Below are 16875 nucleotides of genomic sequence, written 5' to 3' on the forward strand. Positions count from 1 at the left end.
GAGGGGTCCTAAAAGCTGACCAACAAAGTTGACGCACATTGTGGCTGCGCAGGCGGCGGGTATAACCTTTTCGGGAGTCAGAGTGCCACTTATTCGGATTCTTAGAATCCGAGGTGCTTCGATACGACGCTAGCACAGCTCTGGTTTGATCTGACGGCTTTACAAACCATAATCTGGTAAGTTTGATAGATCCGAATGCGTCAGTTCCCGGGCCCAAACCGCAAGACAGAAAGATACAGCAGCATGACCATGAAACTGCCAACCATATATTTTGCTTGGAGCCCGATTGATTGACATAGAAGGCAGATCTTGTTGTAAGATTTGTCGGGTTGCATCTGCCCCACGAGATCCAATTTGAGTCATAGCTAGTCGGAGTCCCGGAGTTCCACATGTGTCCGAACGTCAGATGTATCTAGCGTGAGTGGCTGTCTCAGGAACAACTGCTTCCCTCCTAGTTGATTCAATTTGCACACATGTTAATGGTCTCACATATATCAAAGCCCAGGTATCGTATCTACGGCGAATTCGTCTTATATTCTATCCACCCTTGTTCGCAATGAAGCATCTGTCACATATACTTGAGAAAACCGGCTTCAAATTTATATCTTGACGTACTCTCACCATGATGTACCATTGTATTTTGCGAAGTGCTGCCACGCAACATACGTTGACATCACGGCAGTTGGAGTGAGCATCAAATAAAATGTGCCACATACCCAACAAACCACACATGACACACAACCACTAACAAGCAAAAGCAGTTCTAAGATGTGAAAGTAATTAATTAAGTTAAATCCAAGTTTATGGTGTTCTAACAATGGCCGCAGCATGGTAAACTCATGAGAACTCCTACGTTTCCATCACCGGACCCTTGTACTCCCTCTTCGCCCAAACCAAATAGTACAAGATACTAAAGAGAAGCACAGAGCCCGTCATAAGAACACTAAAGTTCATAGTCGATGGTGCGACCGCAGAAGCAGGTGGCCAGAAACTAAAAAACCAAATAATCACTAGGTAGACACACGTAATGACGTTGTTGACGATGCCGCCTATGCCAGGAAGATGCCATGGGCCCCAGACCAGCTCCGTGCCGCCAGTCTCAGCCAATGCAGGGAGAGAAGAGGGATCCGGCATCCTGAAGCCTCGAGTACAGCGGCGGTATAGAAGCAGAGCTGCTGCGATGAGATACGACGAGTATAGGCAGGAAATGGCTAGAGAGACGAGTGCGTTGTAAGCCACTGTGGAACCAATGTTGATGAGGCCCAGAAGGCACGATATGGTACTGGTCGTGGCGATAGCCCAGACAGGGACACAGGTGGTAGAGTTGACCTAAGCATTCATTTCATCAACATGCGAGAAGAAACACAGATGCTTCAAATTTTGCAGACGCCTTACCTTTGACAGAGTACGCCAGAAAGGCAAGCCACGGTCTCGAGCAAACGCCCAGAACATACGCGATGTTGTAGCGATGACTCCAATCACCGAAGCAAGAGTCATGAAAATGATGATTGATGCCATGGCGGCGCTTCCCGGTCGCGAGCCAAGAGCTTGATAGAAGATCTCCATGAATGGATATCCGGTGGGCGATGCCAACGCAGCTTCAATGTCAGAGTTGCAAAAGGCCATTGCGATGATAATGGCTAGACCGAGAGAGCCGTTGATCAAGATGCTAATCATGATGGATCGCGGAACCACAAGAGAAGGGTTGCGGACTTCTTCACACATCTATCTTTCGCGTTAGTACTTGTTTTCGTCTCGGTATTTCGACCCGGTCCTTGGAGTAGGGAGCCTCACATGAAAAGAGCAGTCAACGCCTAAAGAAAACAGGACATTAGCAAGTTGCGTACTACTATGTGTGTAAGAGCACGGTCACGCTTTAGAACATACCCGCAAAAGAAAATACGCATCCAACGATACCAACAAAGCTTGACAACGTTTGCGTCGACCAATTACCACCATTGTGAAACGTCGTGAAGACTTCCTTCGCATCGCCATGAGTACCAAATGTGCAAAGCGGAATAATAATGGCAAAGAAGCCCAAGATATGCACAACAAGCAGCATACCCTCCAACTTCGGAAGATGAGCACTAAGAACGGTGTTGCACAAAACGGCAAGAAACACAACGACCCAGAGCATCAAGGTTCCCTGATATGGCTTCGGCGTGTAATCAGGGTGCGTGAAGACAGCGAGTCCCTGTATCATGGTGCCGGTCAGATATCCCACCGAAGCACAAGCACCTTGCCAGCCCCCAATGGTCAACCACCCAGTGATGTAGCTGAGAAACTTGGAACACCATCGAGGCGCCAGCATGGCCACCCAGTGATATTGGCCGCCGGATGTAGGTGCCATGGAGAGCAATTCTGATAGAGTGGCAAACACGCTCAGGTTGCAGAGCCAGACGATTAAAAAGCCCCAGATGAGACCTGCTGGCCCTCCGTTGAGGAGACCTGGCGCAAAGCTCATCAACGTCCCTTCCCAAGTGATTAGTACGGCGCAGCTGAATCCGACGGTGGACAAGAATCCAAAGTTTCGCTATGAGAATTGTATTAGTTTGGCACTCTCAATAAAACCGTCCAAGGGAATATTGAATTCGTACTCTCAGGACGGACTTTTTGCCCAGTCTCGCCAACTGATCGCGGTCGTCAAAGTCTTTTTGCGATACCTCCACGGCATGAGACACTGCCGACTTGCCTCCTGCCATGTCGTCGAGTTCATGGTCACTAGTCCGTATACTCATTCTCACGAGAGTTCAACGACAATAGGAAATAAAACAAAGCCGACGGATGCCCAACTTGCGCTTTAATTGTTGAGCCCGTAGCTCTTGCCAATGGCTCTGCAGATGATATACAAAGAGACAAAGACGTAAGTTGACAAAACCGTTCAAAACCCACGAATGTGGCCTCTCATAACAGGAACCAGAAATTAACCAACAAACCAATACGTGCCACACACCAGAGGTTCAAATCCGTCTTACCTAGTCCAGCCAGGGATCAAGGTTCCAGCCGCAGTAGCGTCCATGGCACCCCAGAATACAACAGCCAACCCGGCACACGGGTGACCAGGCCGAAGAAACAGAACCAGACCGAGACCAGGGCAGCTCAAAACGGCAGGTGAGCTGAACCTTGTATTTCTTAAATCGGCTAGCTTTAACATGCCCTTCGACTGTTGATTGTGCCCGCATAAGCATCACAGTTTGGTACGATCTGCCGCACTATCAAAGGTTCCAGCTTTGCGTGGCGTCAAGCGCCAGGGAATAAAAGTTTGGTTCGAGTCATTAAAACACAGCAGACTATCCATGTGTTCGATGTATGCTTACCCCGTGCTATCTGCAGATTTTTTCAAGGGCCCGTTGTCAATGTAACCGCGATTCCAGGGGCCTCGTGACTCCTCGTCCACCCAAGGCCAGTAACAATCATTCCGTATGTAACCATACATTGCGAAATTTGACTCGATGTCGCACATTTCGGTTCATACTTGAACAAACTAGTATTTTCACGTCTATACATTACACACTATTAACAAGAAACCCGGTCAAAACTACTGCAGTCATCTATTTACATGCCCCCCTTGGATAGGCAAATTTTCTTCAATGTCAACCCGCCACGTTTGTTGCACGAGGACCGTTTGGCTTGTGTGGCTCTGTCCGTCCCATGCTGTCTCCATGCTAGTGCTCATGCCTTGGTTTGCAGTCACGACGGTGGCTGTTTTTGCAGCCGCAATATCCACCAGTTCATGGTCATCGTGAAGCGAAGTCCCAACTGCTGAATCATGCATGCGTCTGCTATTCTGGGCAGATATTGCTGTTGCGTATCTGTTGCTCCCGCTCTTTGTACCTCCATTCTGGGAAGAAGGGTCCGCAACAACCATGGCTCCTGATTCGAAGCTGTCGAGGAATGGCTTCAGGTAGGGGACGCAAACCGTGACGATACTCAGACACTGTATGATCTGGATCAATATTGTCGGGGGAACCATTTCGTATGTTGCATCATGCTTGCCTGCCACGTCGTGAAATAGAACGATGTGACAGATAATGGCGGGTGTAACTCTGTGATACTTTCACGTCAGACATGTCCTGGCATATGCAGCGTTACAGTGAGTGCAACGGCGGATGCATTAATAAACTCACAAGATGCGGCTCCCAAATACCCCCGCGACCAAAAACTTCTTCGAAAGAGGAAGCTGTAAGCTCCAGAACAGCGTGATCATGATGGATATAATAGCAATGTCGGTTACAATGTTGCCGATCGAGACGTACGTCCAGAAAGCTGCCTTTTGAATCGTCAGCCAAAACCTCGCACCAACATGAATGGGCAACTCGTAACTATACCCTCTGAAAACATTTGCCCGTGATATACTCCCACGGCGTCGGTAGTTGACACTCAAGGAGGGCGGGAACTATCGAAGAAAGTGCCCAGAGTGCGATGAACGATCCAGTCACAATGACGGTGCGTCGATGATATCGAGGCGCGAGGGCCCAAATCGTTGTTACGGCGGAAAGCTTAGCTAGTAGCAAACTTGTAATGAAAAGTACATTGGCCGTATATTGAAACTGAAAATCGTGAGCGAGGTCGATTCAACGTCAAGAGAATAGCACGGTATCTTGCCACTCACCTTGAGGACGGAGGAAACTTGTTCAGACTGCAAGTTCTCCAGATGCTGTCCAAAACCATTTGCCGTTTCCAGAATCACGACAACCGATTGCGCAACAGCAAAACACTGATTTATAAAATCGTCAGGTCGACCACTCCTCTACATTCACAAGAAAAGGCACACGTACCGTTGCAGCAATTGCCAGGCGATCGTCCAACCCCAAGTCCCTCACCGTGAACCATTTTATGGAAATGCGCGTGATGCAAGCCAGTATGCCTACCACCATGAAGAAGGCTGCTACTGCCCGCACTACCAGCGATTTGTTCAACGTGGAGAGATCATCCTGCTCTTCCATCGTCTTGTTGTCAGAGGCTGCGTTGATACTCCAACTCCAAACGGAACCGTAGAATGATGGAGGAGCAAAAGGTAACTATTCGAGCAGGTCGCCAGTATGCATGGCAGGATCTTGTCGTTTTTGGAGTAATAGAGGCTGTGCTGAGTACTGAGAATGCGATGCCCGTCTTGCGTTACGACTCTGATTTGCCTTGTCCAAGACTTACCCCAGTTTCAGATCTGGCTTCCACCCGATCACTTTCCGCTTCAATAATCATCCCACTCTTTCGTGACTAGTTGATCAACTAGGATTGTAATACGGTCGTTTTCTCATCCAGAGTCAGTAGGATCTGCCCATACCACGGTCCCTGTCATGTTTGTGTAAGCACCAGAAGACCAGGTCGGCCCAAATGCTTACAGTCCTCCAAAACGACCGGACACGCCGCCAACGGGTCATACAAACTGCTCATTCAGCTGGCACTTGGTCGACCATTACCACGTTCTAGTACTAATTAGTGCCCTTCATCTGTTTAAGGTTTACCAGAAGGTGGTCAGGGCAAGGATCGTCTGTCTTCATATGGGCCTTGGCTTGTTTCGACTAGATTTAACAAAATAGGCAGGTGATGGCACACAACCAGCGCAGCGCTAGGTCACAAAACGGCCATGGATGCTAAATTGGTCTTGTTGTCTCCAGAGTCCCTGAGGTAAAAGGAGCCGGCCACAGTCCAGCCGTCAAGAGTGAGGCCAGTTGATGGTGAGAGCACCACCCCGGTACCAAGCTGAATAGTTAGTTCGTCGAGCTGCCGAGCGATTGGCCGCCATCCATCCAAATAGAGATGAAGTCATGATCCTGCCATAATGCGACGTCTCTCATTTAAGTGGTTGTGCTGTCCTGCTGGTCACACTGTGAGTTGACTACAACAACTGCCGAGTTTCGCGTCTGATCTGATGCACACAGTGACATAACCATGGCGAGTCATGTCAAAGGCATGTCGAACTGAAGAGAGCGTTCAGCTTTTGAAACACTTCAACGGCTATTCCCGTGGGGGGCTCCGAACTCTTGGCCCTGTTGTGTTCTGGAATCCCAATCCCAATCCCTGTTCCTCTTGTGCTCTGTTTCTGATCATCACACTACAACAACGCGGGAGCCAATGGCCAGGGTTGATTGGGGCCGGAACATATCGACCCTGTCATCCATCTGTGATTTCTTACTTTGCAAGAAGACCATGTTAGGGTATTTGGACCAACATCTGACACATCTCTGTAAATATTCATTGCTACCAACGCCACCGCGCGCGAAACCCCGTCCGCAATATGCCCGTTACTTGGTACCGAGACCAGCATTCATCACGGTCTAACCCCAAAGTGCTTGCTATTTGAGCTCAACCTCCTGGCAGGCAACCCACTTGCCGTGTGGGCTTGGTCACCAAGATGCCAGCGCATCACCCCCGTCAAAGGGTCGACTTCATTGACGTGATGTGCGGCCAGCCAACCGACTCAACCTCGCAACAGGTCTCATAGGATCTCTTCCTCTCATCATCTGCATTTCACTTGCGTTCCAGCAACCAACAAGTTCATCCTGTCTCGTAGAATTCAATTTGGAGGCATGGACACACAAGTCTCCGATATACACTCCACCATCATATGAGGGCCACACACACACAAGTACAGGCAAAGTGTGCCAGGGTTGCAGAATGAGCCCTCCCTCGGAGGAAAATGGTTCATGTCATTTCCTAGTTGCCACTATTTTCATCAGGAGACAAGACGGAATGTCACTTCCCTTGGACAACTCCCACGGGACTCACAATCTGCAGCTTCGTGAGGATTTCGATGGTCCTGAGGCCGATAGACAAGTCTAGTCAAATATCTCCCGCGCATTTAACCACGGATCCTTGATCAGCGCTCTCGTCTTCTTCTGCTCCTTTGGTAGCCATCTCAGCATTCCCCGCACAAAAGTCGAGAACATCCACGAGTTTACTCTCGACATGTCCGGGCCCCTTCCTAGACGAATAGCAACATCTAGAACCCATTCACCAAGTTCATCAGCCAACGGCAGATTCACGCATCTTCACACAACCTCATGAAGCATTGTTCTTACCATTTTCCATGAAGAACCCCTTGCTCCGAGCTCTACGCTGGAGGAGGTCCAAGGGTAACAGCTTAGGAGATCAACCACTTCAGCGAGGCGAGCACGATTGTGTAGCCTTTGCCAGTTGAGCCGCGATCGTGGAACAAATTGCTACTCTCAATGGCCTTACAGACGTACAGACGTCATGGGTAGCTTCACAAAGCCTTGAGCACTTCTCCACGCTTCAATACTGGATCTCAGTAGCGTGTATGAGCCACAAGACCAACGTGCGAGACAGATGAGTTGCATCCACAGGACATCTTGACCAAGGCACATATCGTCAGCCATCTCTCATTCCCAAATACCTACAAATACACATACATGGTAAAACACTCATCCCAGCATTCAATCGACCACTCGCCACCAATCTACGCTCCATATCCCAAGCACCCAGCATCAACCAACTCAAACCACCTTCCTCCCATCCACAGCCTTCACCCCAACACCAAGCACAAGCAACACCCTCACAAGAACAAAAGGCGCCGTCCCCCAAAACACCAAGTGGTCATCCATCGTCCAGGCCCCCAAGTCCAACCACCTCGCCCACCCCCCGACCGCCTGCGCCGCAGAATGGCAAAAGGCCACATCGCTGAGCAACATGCCCGCACAGAGAAGTCGCCAGAGCCGCAGGTCGTCGTACGCGCGCAGGACAACGGCCTCCACGAACGCAAAGTACAGCCAGCTGCCGCCCAGTGAGGTGTACAAGAATGTCGATCCGGCTGTGAACGCGGCGCCGTGTCGCGTCATTGTAGAGAGATAGTCCCCTGGTGTGCGGAAGACGAGAATGGCGCCGTTGGCTGCGAACAGTGGCTCTAGTGTCGTGAGGAGGAGACTGTATATGAATGGGACGGTGGCCGAAGCAGATACTGTTTGTTTGGGAGGCGCCATTGCGATGATTCTCTTGCTGTTTGGTTTGGGAAGATGGATTTTGAGATGGAACCTGCGATGGCGTAAGCAATGGGCGACGGGCGACGGTGGTTGAAGATGACAAGTTTTAGTTTTCATCGTTGGTAAGTCGTCAGCAGCCCCGGCTTTTGTGGTCGCACGTCAGCCTCAAGATGCGCAAATTGCATAAATGCGATGAAGTGCAAAAAGCATCAATATAACGGAAAGCAAAGCGATCGGCGGTGTTCGTTTCTTAAAGTTGCACAAATTCTCGCATTTTACACACTCTCCTCCTCAACTCAAGAGCTGGTCGGTCATTTTCCCTACAGTCGATCGATTGAACCACAGCGGCATCTCAAGTTAGCGGCCAGGTAGCTACACATACGTACAATTGGGAGGCAAAACTATTCGATCAAGAAAAGGCTATTCTACATCATATAACGCACATGGGTATATTGAGTCACCGTAGTCTCCCAGGCTCGGAACCATAAGTAGCTATTCATACTGACTACACACTCTCCGTCTAGAACCACAGATCCAGCCATCAACCGCAGAGTCCGAGAAAGCTCCTTGGAAAACTTCAAGACGTATCGACGCGAAAAAAGGATCGGTTACTCTGCAGAAGCTTAACCACCGCCCCGTGCCCATTCTCAACAGCCCACCAGTGCGCTGTCCGGCCCTCAACATCCTTTGCATCAATATCGGCTTTCTGTGTATCGAGAAGCAGCTTAACCACCATCTCGTGCCCATTCCGGGCAGCCCAGTAAAGCGGTGTCCCCCCATACTTGCCTATTGCATTAACGTCAGCATTATCTATGCGGAGAAACAGTTTAACTACGGCCTCGTGTCCGTTGCGCGCTGCCCACCACAGCATTGTTCCACCGCCATCAACCAGCATGTTAATATCGCGTGTTCGCACGCGAGGCAGGGTCGACCGTACCAGAGCCTCAAATCCGTTCCGCACAGCCCATGTGATCTGTGATTGATAGTGACGTCCTGCTGTATCCCAAATAGGCGTCCAAATGTCCCGACTGTTTGGTGTGCTGTTAGCCGTACCACCGTCGCAAAGCAGTTTGACCACAGCCTCATGCCTATTCTTGGCAGCCCAGAGTGGTGTCCTGCCATCAGCATCCTCTGCATTGATATCAACCATGTCCGTGTCGAGAAGGAGCTTTACCACAGCTTCATGGCCGTTTCGCGCTGCCCCCCAGAGCGGGATGCGGCCATAGACATCCTTGGCATTGACGTCGGCGCCGCCCACTCCTAGCAGCAGTTTGACGATTGCTGCATGTCCGTTTTGAGCAGCCCACCAGAGAGGCGTTCGGCCATACGCATCCTTTACATCGGCGTGAGCCTTTCCCGTGTGGAGCAGTTGTTCAACAATGGCTTCATGTGTATTCTCCGCAGCCCACCAGAGGGCAGTCCAACCGTTGACATCTTTGGAATCAATGTCGATATTTCCAGTGTCAAGGAGCAACTTCAATACGGCCGGATGGCCATTTTCCGCTGCACGTGATAAGGCGGTTCCCCCAAAGGTGTCTTTTGCGTTGACATTTACTCCGCCGGTATTTAGAAGAAGCTGGACTATGTCCACGTTTCCATTTTGAGCGGCCAACGAAAGGGGTGTACAGCCGCCCTCATCTGCAGCGTTTATGTCGGCGTTTCCCTTGTCTAGAAGTAGCTTGGCCATTGCAATATGTCCGTTACAAGCTGCTAATAAAAGCGGCGTTCGAAGGTAGGCACCCTTCACATTGACGTCAGCGTTGCCTGTATCAATGAGTAGTTCGGCCACAGCATGATGCCCGTTCGAAGCAGCCCACGACAGCGGCGTTTCGCCATTCTGATCTTTGGTATCAACATGAACTTCTGCCACACCAAGAATCAGCTTTACAATAGCCTCAGAACCCTTGGCAGCGGCCAGTGAAAGTGGCGTTTGACCTTGGTCGCAGTCTTTCATGTTGACTTTGGCCCCTGTATTTAGAAGCAGCTCGACGATTGAGGTATATCCATTCATCACTGCCCATGAAAGAGCTGTTCGACCGTATTTAGAGTCCTTTGAGTTAATGTCCGCACCTTTGTCAAGAAGGAGCTTCACGATAGCCAGCTGTCCTTGCTTAGAAGCCAGCAAGAGTGGTGTCAGGCCATGGTCTCTGTCTTTCGGCTCTGTATTCGCCCCGTTGTCGAGCAGCAAGCTGATGACGGCCGCATATCTGTTCACGGTTGCCCACCACAGCGGCGTCCAGCCGTACTTTGCATCTCTGGACTCAGTGTCAGCTCCCTGGTGAAGGAGTAGTCTAACCACCGCCGTATGTCCAAAGTATGCCGCCAGCACCAGACTTGTGCAGGCCCCGGGAGTCATAATATGTGACCTAGTCCTTTGATAAACTTTAAACCACACCATGTTGGCTTTTGAAGTTGGATCACAAAGTTTCGCAGCGAGAGGAACTATTGCATCATCGCTGCCAACGCAGCCCTCGCGCAAATGGAGACACCAATTCTTTGCCGCATAATCTAGGAAAATGTGCCTGTCAGTCTTGTCGCTACCTCCCGAATCAGCGTCTTGCTCTAGTCTGTGGACGTCCACGTTGTTTTGAGAAGAGTCGTCGACTGTGCCTGTCAATAATAAGTATTTAACACAGATGACCCCCATTAGTCTGTCGGTTTCGCTGCGCTTGAACGACCAATCTAGGTCGTCACTCCTCGAGGCGATGTCAGTCAGAAATTCTCGTGCCGTCTGGTGAATTAGATAGATTTTCGAATTATTAATGAAAACAAAAAGCCCACATAATTGACGAATCTTCTCGTCCAATCCATCGAGATTTAGTCCAACCCTGGACGGAGATTGAGAGCACTGAGAACTAGACATTTTCGCTATTCCAAGGGCCATGGCCATTTCCCGGATTGTCAAGGGCCGACGAGCTGCAACTATAATTTGGAGGATTGTTCTTACATCCGAAACTTTATCCAATGGTACCCGACGCAAGATTTTGGCATATGCGGCGCTCACAGAATTGGGGATCAGCTGAATCGATTCCTCCTCGGGCTGAAGGCTGTGTCGAAAAACTGTGCGGATATCGTCCATAGCCAAGTACAGCCACAGATAGGTACGATGTTCCATTAGTAGAAGCTGCTCTTCTAGCCGTTTTTGGATGTTGAATGGTAGACGAAGGCTCTCGCTGAGCTCTGCCACCTGAATTTTCACGACCAGGCTGATTTCTTCGTGGATTTGGTCATTTTCTGCTTCCCCACGGATGTGAATATGGGGACATAATTGTGTGACTGCGCGGAATCCCTCTTGAATCTCGTTATACGGTCGACAAGTAATAAGAAACTTGAACCAGTTTTGTCTACTCATCAAACGACTTTGAGAGTAAAACGACTCAAGCTTCCGTATTAGCTGGATTCGATCACTAGGTCGGCATTCATCCAATGCGTCCAGGACACAAACTGTATCAGGAAATGCTGCGTCCGCTATTATGGCTTCAAGAATTCGCCACAGTTCGCTAACCTCCTTCTGTATTCTTGTACTGTTCTTTCGCCAAGACGGTAATGCATGACGTAGCAAATCCGGCTGTATCCCAAATAATTGATGAAGTATGGCACAGAGGGCTATTGCAAGATTATTCTGCTCATCATTATCTTTGAAGAAAAAGTAGCAGACTGAAACTGGAGCAGGGGTTGATGCCATGAGGTCCTCATCGACGAGGGACTTTGCAAGCACTGATTTGCCGCATCCCGGGTCAGCCGATATCCATAGAAGGTCGTGGCTGCTGCTTTCCAGCCAAGAACGGTATTGACTGCTCTCAAGGATCCATCGACACGTCCCTTCTGCGCGATTGGGATTGATGTTTTTGTACTGCTCATATGTGGATGTTTTGAATGCGCGGTGACACTCCTGCTGTTCCTTACTCAAGGCCAGTACCATGTTTTCGCGGTGATATCCATACTGTTGGAGCGCAGCGATTCCAAGACTCTTATTAACTTCTTTAAGCTCGTCGATGATTTCGTCTAGGTTAAATAATCAGTACGCTTTCGTCATTCCCTTTGTCGAGAATTGTAGCATCACCTTGCAGGACGCAGAGGTGGTATTGACAAGTCCAACTTACTGCATTTCTCTGCAGCCAAGTTCTCACGGCGTACCGCAGCGGCAGGCACATAGGAGAGTAACTCTTTGGCATACGAGGCCGCCACCAACGCTGCGTATCCTTGCCACTGCTTATTTTTATGGGAGTCAGCATAGTCACAGATCCCTCGGATGACTATGCAAGGAAAATCTTGCATCAGACCCGCGGCTTCCATCTCACAACATAATGCCCCTGTTTCTTGACGAAGTCTCTGTCTTGACGCGGCATGTTTTACTACCGCATTTCCCGATGCGATAATGCCGTAGTGTATTTGAGGATCCAATTCTTCTCGTGCCTTTCGTGTCTCTTCCCATTCCTTTGGGCACGCCTCACAGGTTAATGTTGCTTCTGGCGCAGGGTGAGCATATCCCATCTGGAACAGTCGGTCTGTAGATGCATCTGGCCGACCAAAGGTCCTCAACGTCCGTCCATTCCGCTGGATCGCTTTCTCGATGTGCTGTGGGTAGCTTGGATTATCCGTCAACGCAGCAGCCCTCATGTTCGTAACAGCCGTCAACAGAGATCGCGGCGGGCTATTCAAAGAGCCAGTTCGCAGAAGCTTGCCGTCGTCGACAATTTTCCCAGTGTCATATTGAAGCACGCCTCCACAAGTTTTATCCGGGTAGCTGACGACTACGTCTCCCAATCGTATGTCATGGCTGATGGAGGGGATGCCTGCTCCAACGCCAACCATCAATCCAATGCGCAATGACCGAGAGAATGTTCGCATCATATTGACGGCCACAGTTGCTCCCGAAACGACGCCATACTGTCCCAGGCTGGCAATAACGACATTGTGTTTGCCAATTCGCCCCAAAGTGTATGAGTTTGTATCTGAGCTATCTTGCTCTTCTAGAATGCCGAAGTTTTCATCCAGAATCTCTTTGGCTGCAGCGACCTCGATTGGCAAGGCACAAATCCAACCAATGTGGAATTCTTCCAGGGGCGGCGACGGCATGTTTTTGACATTGGAGGAAGAAAGCTCAGGGCGTACTCTCTTCGAGAGCGTTGCCGTCCCACGTCCCGATTTGCAGCCCAGGAGCAGAAGTAGACAGGAGAATTGGTAGCATCATGGTCGCGACGTTGGAAGAGGCGAGTGTTTCTACCTTGCTTCAGCTTTGAATAGTGTCAGCTTCGTGCATCAAGGCGGCAGGCGTGGACTTGTCATTGGCAGCCCCATTGTGGCACTGTGCAAAGCGCTGTCAGCGAATCAAACGGAGCAGCAGCACGAGCAATGTGTGCTGCCATCTGTGTACACAGTGTCCATGAGCCCATGCATGATATTCAGCTACCCTAGAAATCGCAATGGTGAAATTTGCATTGCCGAAGCATGATCATAGCCTGACCATGAACACCAGTCTCGAGGCTCGTTTTCGAAAGAAAGCTCAAGCAAACTTCGGAAAACATCGAACCGCCACAACCTCGTGACGGCAATCCGACGCTGAGCCATGCATTGTACATGAGATGAGAAGATGTGTTCATGAAAGGTATTGCATCTACTATGAACGGTGAAAGTTCTTGCCATTCACATGCTCCGTTGTGACAACTTCAAGCAGGGTACATTAAGAGGCATTTGCATTTCACAAGATTTGGAATATACACGTCTACCTTAGCCCCTTGATACCCCAAATGTTCAACTATAGAGACCTAGTGGCATGTCCCCTCGCCAACCTCTGTTCAACCATGGCTGTCTCAATCTTAAAACATGTAGAGCAGTTAACAATCTTCCCGAAACCATCGCAGTTTCTGGCTGCATTGTAACCGATTCATCCAAATCGCCACACTTAATTGGGCCATCATACTAACTTCACCCCTGTCGGCCCGGAAGCCGCGGATTCTTGGCACTTAAAGTTTAACAAACCCAATACAAGACTCACCACAAAACAACCACCCAATACCGTAACACAACAAACACACAACCTACAATGGCTCATATACCAACCGTTGAGCTCGCCACGAGGAATGACCTCCCCGACATTCTAGACGTCTACTTCGACGCCTTTTCAGGACCTTCCTTCACGAGCATATTCCCCGTCGAACCAAGCTTCGACTACCACAAACGCGCATGGGGAACATTCTTGGGTGTCTATGAGCGAATACCCGGTATGCAAGATTGTAAAATATTTGTGATTAGAGACACGGATGGTATGTTTGCAGCACCAATTTATTAAACGTACGAATCTAACAAGACCAGGAAAAGTTAAATCCGCAGCATTGGTATGGATCATCAAACCAGAAGACCGGGGCTTTAAATCCTGGCAGCATAGATGGCCGGATGCATTCCCCGGCATGAACGGCGATACGTTGAGGGCATTCTATGAGGGCATGGGTTCTCAGCATCACGCTGTCATGGCCGACAAGGAGCACATTTGTACGTCTTATCACCTCCCGTCATCGCTCGCCCCATCACTTCTTTAAGCTAATAGCGCAGATCTTGAAATCATCATGACACACAGCTCAGCCCGTAAACAAGGCCACGCATCGGCATTACTCGCCAAAACGACGGCCCTGGCGGATGAGCTTGGCTATGCGACTTACTTGGATGCGGATGAGGGTGCAATGGGCTTGTATACAAAGCATGGGTTTGCGTACCGAGACGACGTGGAGAGAACGAGTGCCATGTTTCCCATGGTACGGGATAAACAAACGTAGAACAATGTTGAGTCCACAACAAGCACATATGCGAGAGGCCTGGAACAAAGAAAATAGACATGTACAAACGCAAAGAATACCAGTCATCATTCATATCCTATTTACAAACCAAAACATTTATATACGGAATATTTCCCTATTATTGGAGATGAAATTGCTCGCTGCGCTTCGAAAGTTGTCATCCAAAATGTCATTTGCAAATCCCCATCTGAACCACATGAGTTTCTTGGTATCCTGCCACTTCGGCCAGTTGGCGTACCCTCCAACACCCTTGTTAGGGTCTAGGTTGTACAAGAAATTGAAGTAGTATGTGCGGCAACTCTTCATGGCATTGTTGGGCAAGATACCGTAGAAAACTTGTAGAATATCAGATGCGTGGAACGTACCCACTATGGGGGTGCCGTAGTTGTAAGACGAGAGATACGACCATGCCGGGACGTCGGGTTTAACAGTTGTCGCAATGCTGAGTGTGACACGGCGGGTGAGTGTGAACGTCAAGTCACCGAGAACGGCGGCCATGCGCTTGAATCCGGGATACCACTCGTTGAGAATACCTGTGCGGAAAGGACTGCCTTGGGTGAGGGAGGGCTCGTAAAGCTGAATGAACTCCTTGAGTTTTGCCTTGGGGGCGGAGTGGAAATAGTACTGGGAAAGATAATCCACAGCCTTATCGACGCTTGTTACGTTGAGGGTTGTGATGGCGAAAATGCTGCCCTCATCCTCTTGGTCTCCAATGATCATGGGCACGGCGTGGTACTTTCCAGCGAGACCTAGCCTGTCAGGACTGTCGGGCAGTGCCGTACCGTCCGGCCGAGGCAGATATGAAAGAGCCAGCGATTGGTAAGAAATGATGCCGGGGACAGAGTTGGCGGCGTTTAGGAACGTCTTGTAGTCGGCCTTCCGCAGGCATTTAAGTGTGTCCTGAGCTCCGGAACAGCCAGCTTCTCTCACAACCTTATCATATACCTCTTGCCCCTTGGGGCAGTCGACGGGATCGGCTGGGACGACTGTTCCGGAGTTCATAATGGCACCGCGGAACAATGGCTTTCCTTTGTAGGTAGCATTCCCCCCATATAGAACCATCTGGTCAAAGACTGAGATGGATCCTGCGCTCTCACCCCAGATGGTCACCTTGCTTGGGTCACCCCCAAACGCGGCAATATTATCAGCCACCCACTCCAAGCCCATGCGCTGGTCAAGAAGACCAAGGTTAGCGCTGCCGTCTTTCAGGATCTCCTTACCAGGCATAAACCCAAAGCCCCCAACGCGATAGTTGACGGCAACAAAAACGAAGGGCTGCTTCTGTCCAACTGCAGTGGCAAGAAGGCTGGTAGCGTCATACGTTTGGGTGGCGCCTAGTTCAAAACCGCCTCCAAAGATCCAGAAAAGAACGGGAAGTTTGTCACCGGCCTTTGTTCCAGCAGGTCGCTGGACATTAACGGTAAGACAGTCTTCTTGTCCCGCAATCACCTTTAGAAATGGAATTTGTAAAAGATCGTTTGCTATTTTGCCAATGATTCCCAAGCTCTCTCGGGAAAGAAACATTTGTGGGCAAGCAGGCGCAATTCCAGTACCATCTCGTTTCCCAAAGGTGCCGGAGAATTTCCTGGGTGGCTTGAGACGCAAGTCTCCAACGGGAGGATCCGCAAAAGGAATGGCATTGAAGCTCTCAACATTAAGCAGAGACCTACCCGTCATCGTGCCACCAGATGGAAGGTCAACGTCGACTGTGGCGCGCTCCTCTAAAACGGGTTCGGGCTGGGGATCGGGGACTGGACCAGGGCCAGGAGCAGGTGCCGGTGAGGCCAGAGCCACGGCGGCATAGAAGCCAACCAAGGCTGCCTGCAGTGTGACAAATTTCATGTTGAACAAGACAACGGTAACTGAATTGCCTCAGTGTATGCTTCATTTAGACAAAGAAGGAAAGCCTAATGGTAACAAACTCACAGGTAGTTGAGTCACAAAATGTCTGTCCCTCTGAAGGCTTCCACGCAATGGTGGTAGATCAATCGTAGAAGGAGTCTTGATATGGCTCTTGGTGAGCCGAGAAAGATCAAAGTCCCCTACCCAGAAACAAACCACCATTGTGGGAAAGGGTAGGATCGGGCATTATTTATAAACATGGCGATGAGAATGGCCATGATTTCCCGGACCGTTATTCC

General features: G+C 49.8%; 5 protein-coding genes across 5 annotated transcripts; 1 reads left to right on the forward strand and 4 right to left on the reverse strand.

Moving 5' to 3' along the window:
* Nucleotides 1-849: 849 nt before the first annotated feature.
* On the reverse strand, nucleotides 850-2738 carry VFPPC_02285 (GABA permease; the record flags this gene model as incomplete). The annotated part of the gene is made up of 5 exons (XM_018281958.1): nucleotides 850-1329; nucleotides 1396-1725; nucleotides 1795-1814; nucleotides 1888-2533; nucleotides 2598-2738. The coding sequence occupies 5 exons, from the start codon at nucleotides 2736-2738 to the stop codon at nucleotides 850-852; spliced, it is 1617 nt and encodes a 538-aa protein (XP_018146221.1).
* A 4719-nt stretch (nucleotides 2739-7457) lies between these two features.
* VFPPC_02287 (hypothetical protein) lies at nucleotides 7458-7940 on the reverse strand (the record flags this gene model as incomplete). Its single annotated transcript, XM_018281960.1, has 1 exon — nucleotides 7458-7940. One exon carries the CDS (start codon nucleotides 7938-7940, stop codon nucleotides 7458-7460), a length of 483 nt encoding a protein of 160 aa, XP_018146223.1.
* A 577-nt stretch (nucleotides 7941-8517) lies between these two features.
* VFPPC_02288 (ankyrin repeat-containing protein) lies at nucleotides 8518-13019 on the reverse strand (the record flags this gene model as incomplete). The annotated part of the gene is made up of 2 exons (XM_018281961.1): nucleotides 8518-11945; nucleotides 12044-13019. 2 exons carry the CDS (start codon nucleotides 13017-13019, stop codon nucleotides 8518-8520), a joined length of 4404 nt encoding a protein of 1467 aa, XP_018146224.1.
* Nucleotides 13020-13986: 967 nt separating this feature from the next.
* Nucleotides 13987-14713, forward strand: VFPPC_13241 (acetyltransferase (GNAT) family domain-containing protein; the record flags this gene model as incomplete). Its single annotated transcript, XM_018291018.1, has 3 exons — nucleotides 13987-14206; nucleotides 14256-14432; nucleotides 14493-14713. The coding sequence occupies 3 exons, from the start codon at nucleotides 13987-13989 to the stop codon at nucleotides 14711-14713; spliced, it is 618 nt and encodes a 205-aa protein (XP_018146225.1).
* A 117-nt stretch (nucleotides 14714-14830) lies between these two features.
* VFPPC_02289 (cholinesterase) lies at nucleotides 14831-16576 on the reverse strand (the record flags this gene model as incomplete). Its single annotated transcript, XM_018281962.1, has 1 exon — nucleotides 14831-16576. One exon carries the CDS (start codon nucleotides 16574-16576, stop codon nucleotides 14831-14833), a length of 1746 nt encoding a protein of 581 aa, XP_018146226.1.
* Between the last annotated feature and the right edge of the window lie 299 nt (nucleotides 16577-16875).

This window comes from Pochonia chlamydosporia, chromosome 2 (genome assembly GCF_001653235.2).
Source record: "Pochonia chlamydosporia 170 chromosome 2, whole genome shotgun sequence".
Taxonomy (NCBI): Eukaryota; Fungi; Ascomycota; class Sordariomycetes; order Hypocreales; family Clavicipitaceae; genus Pochonia; species Pochonia chlamydosporia.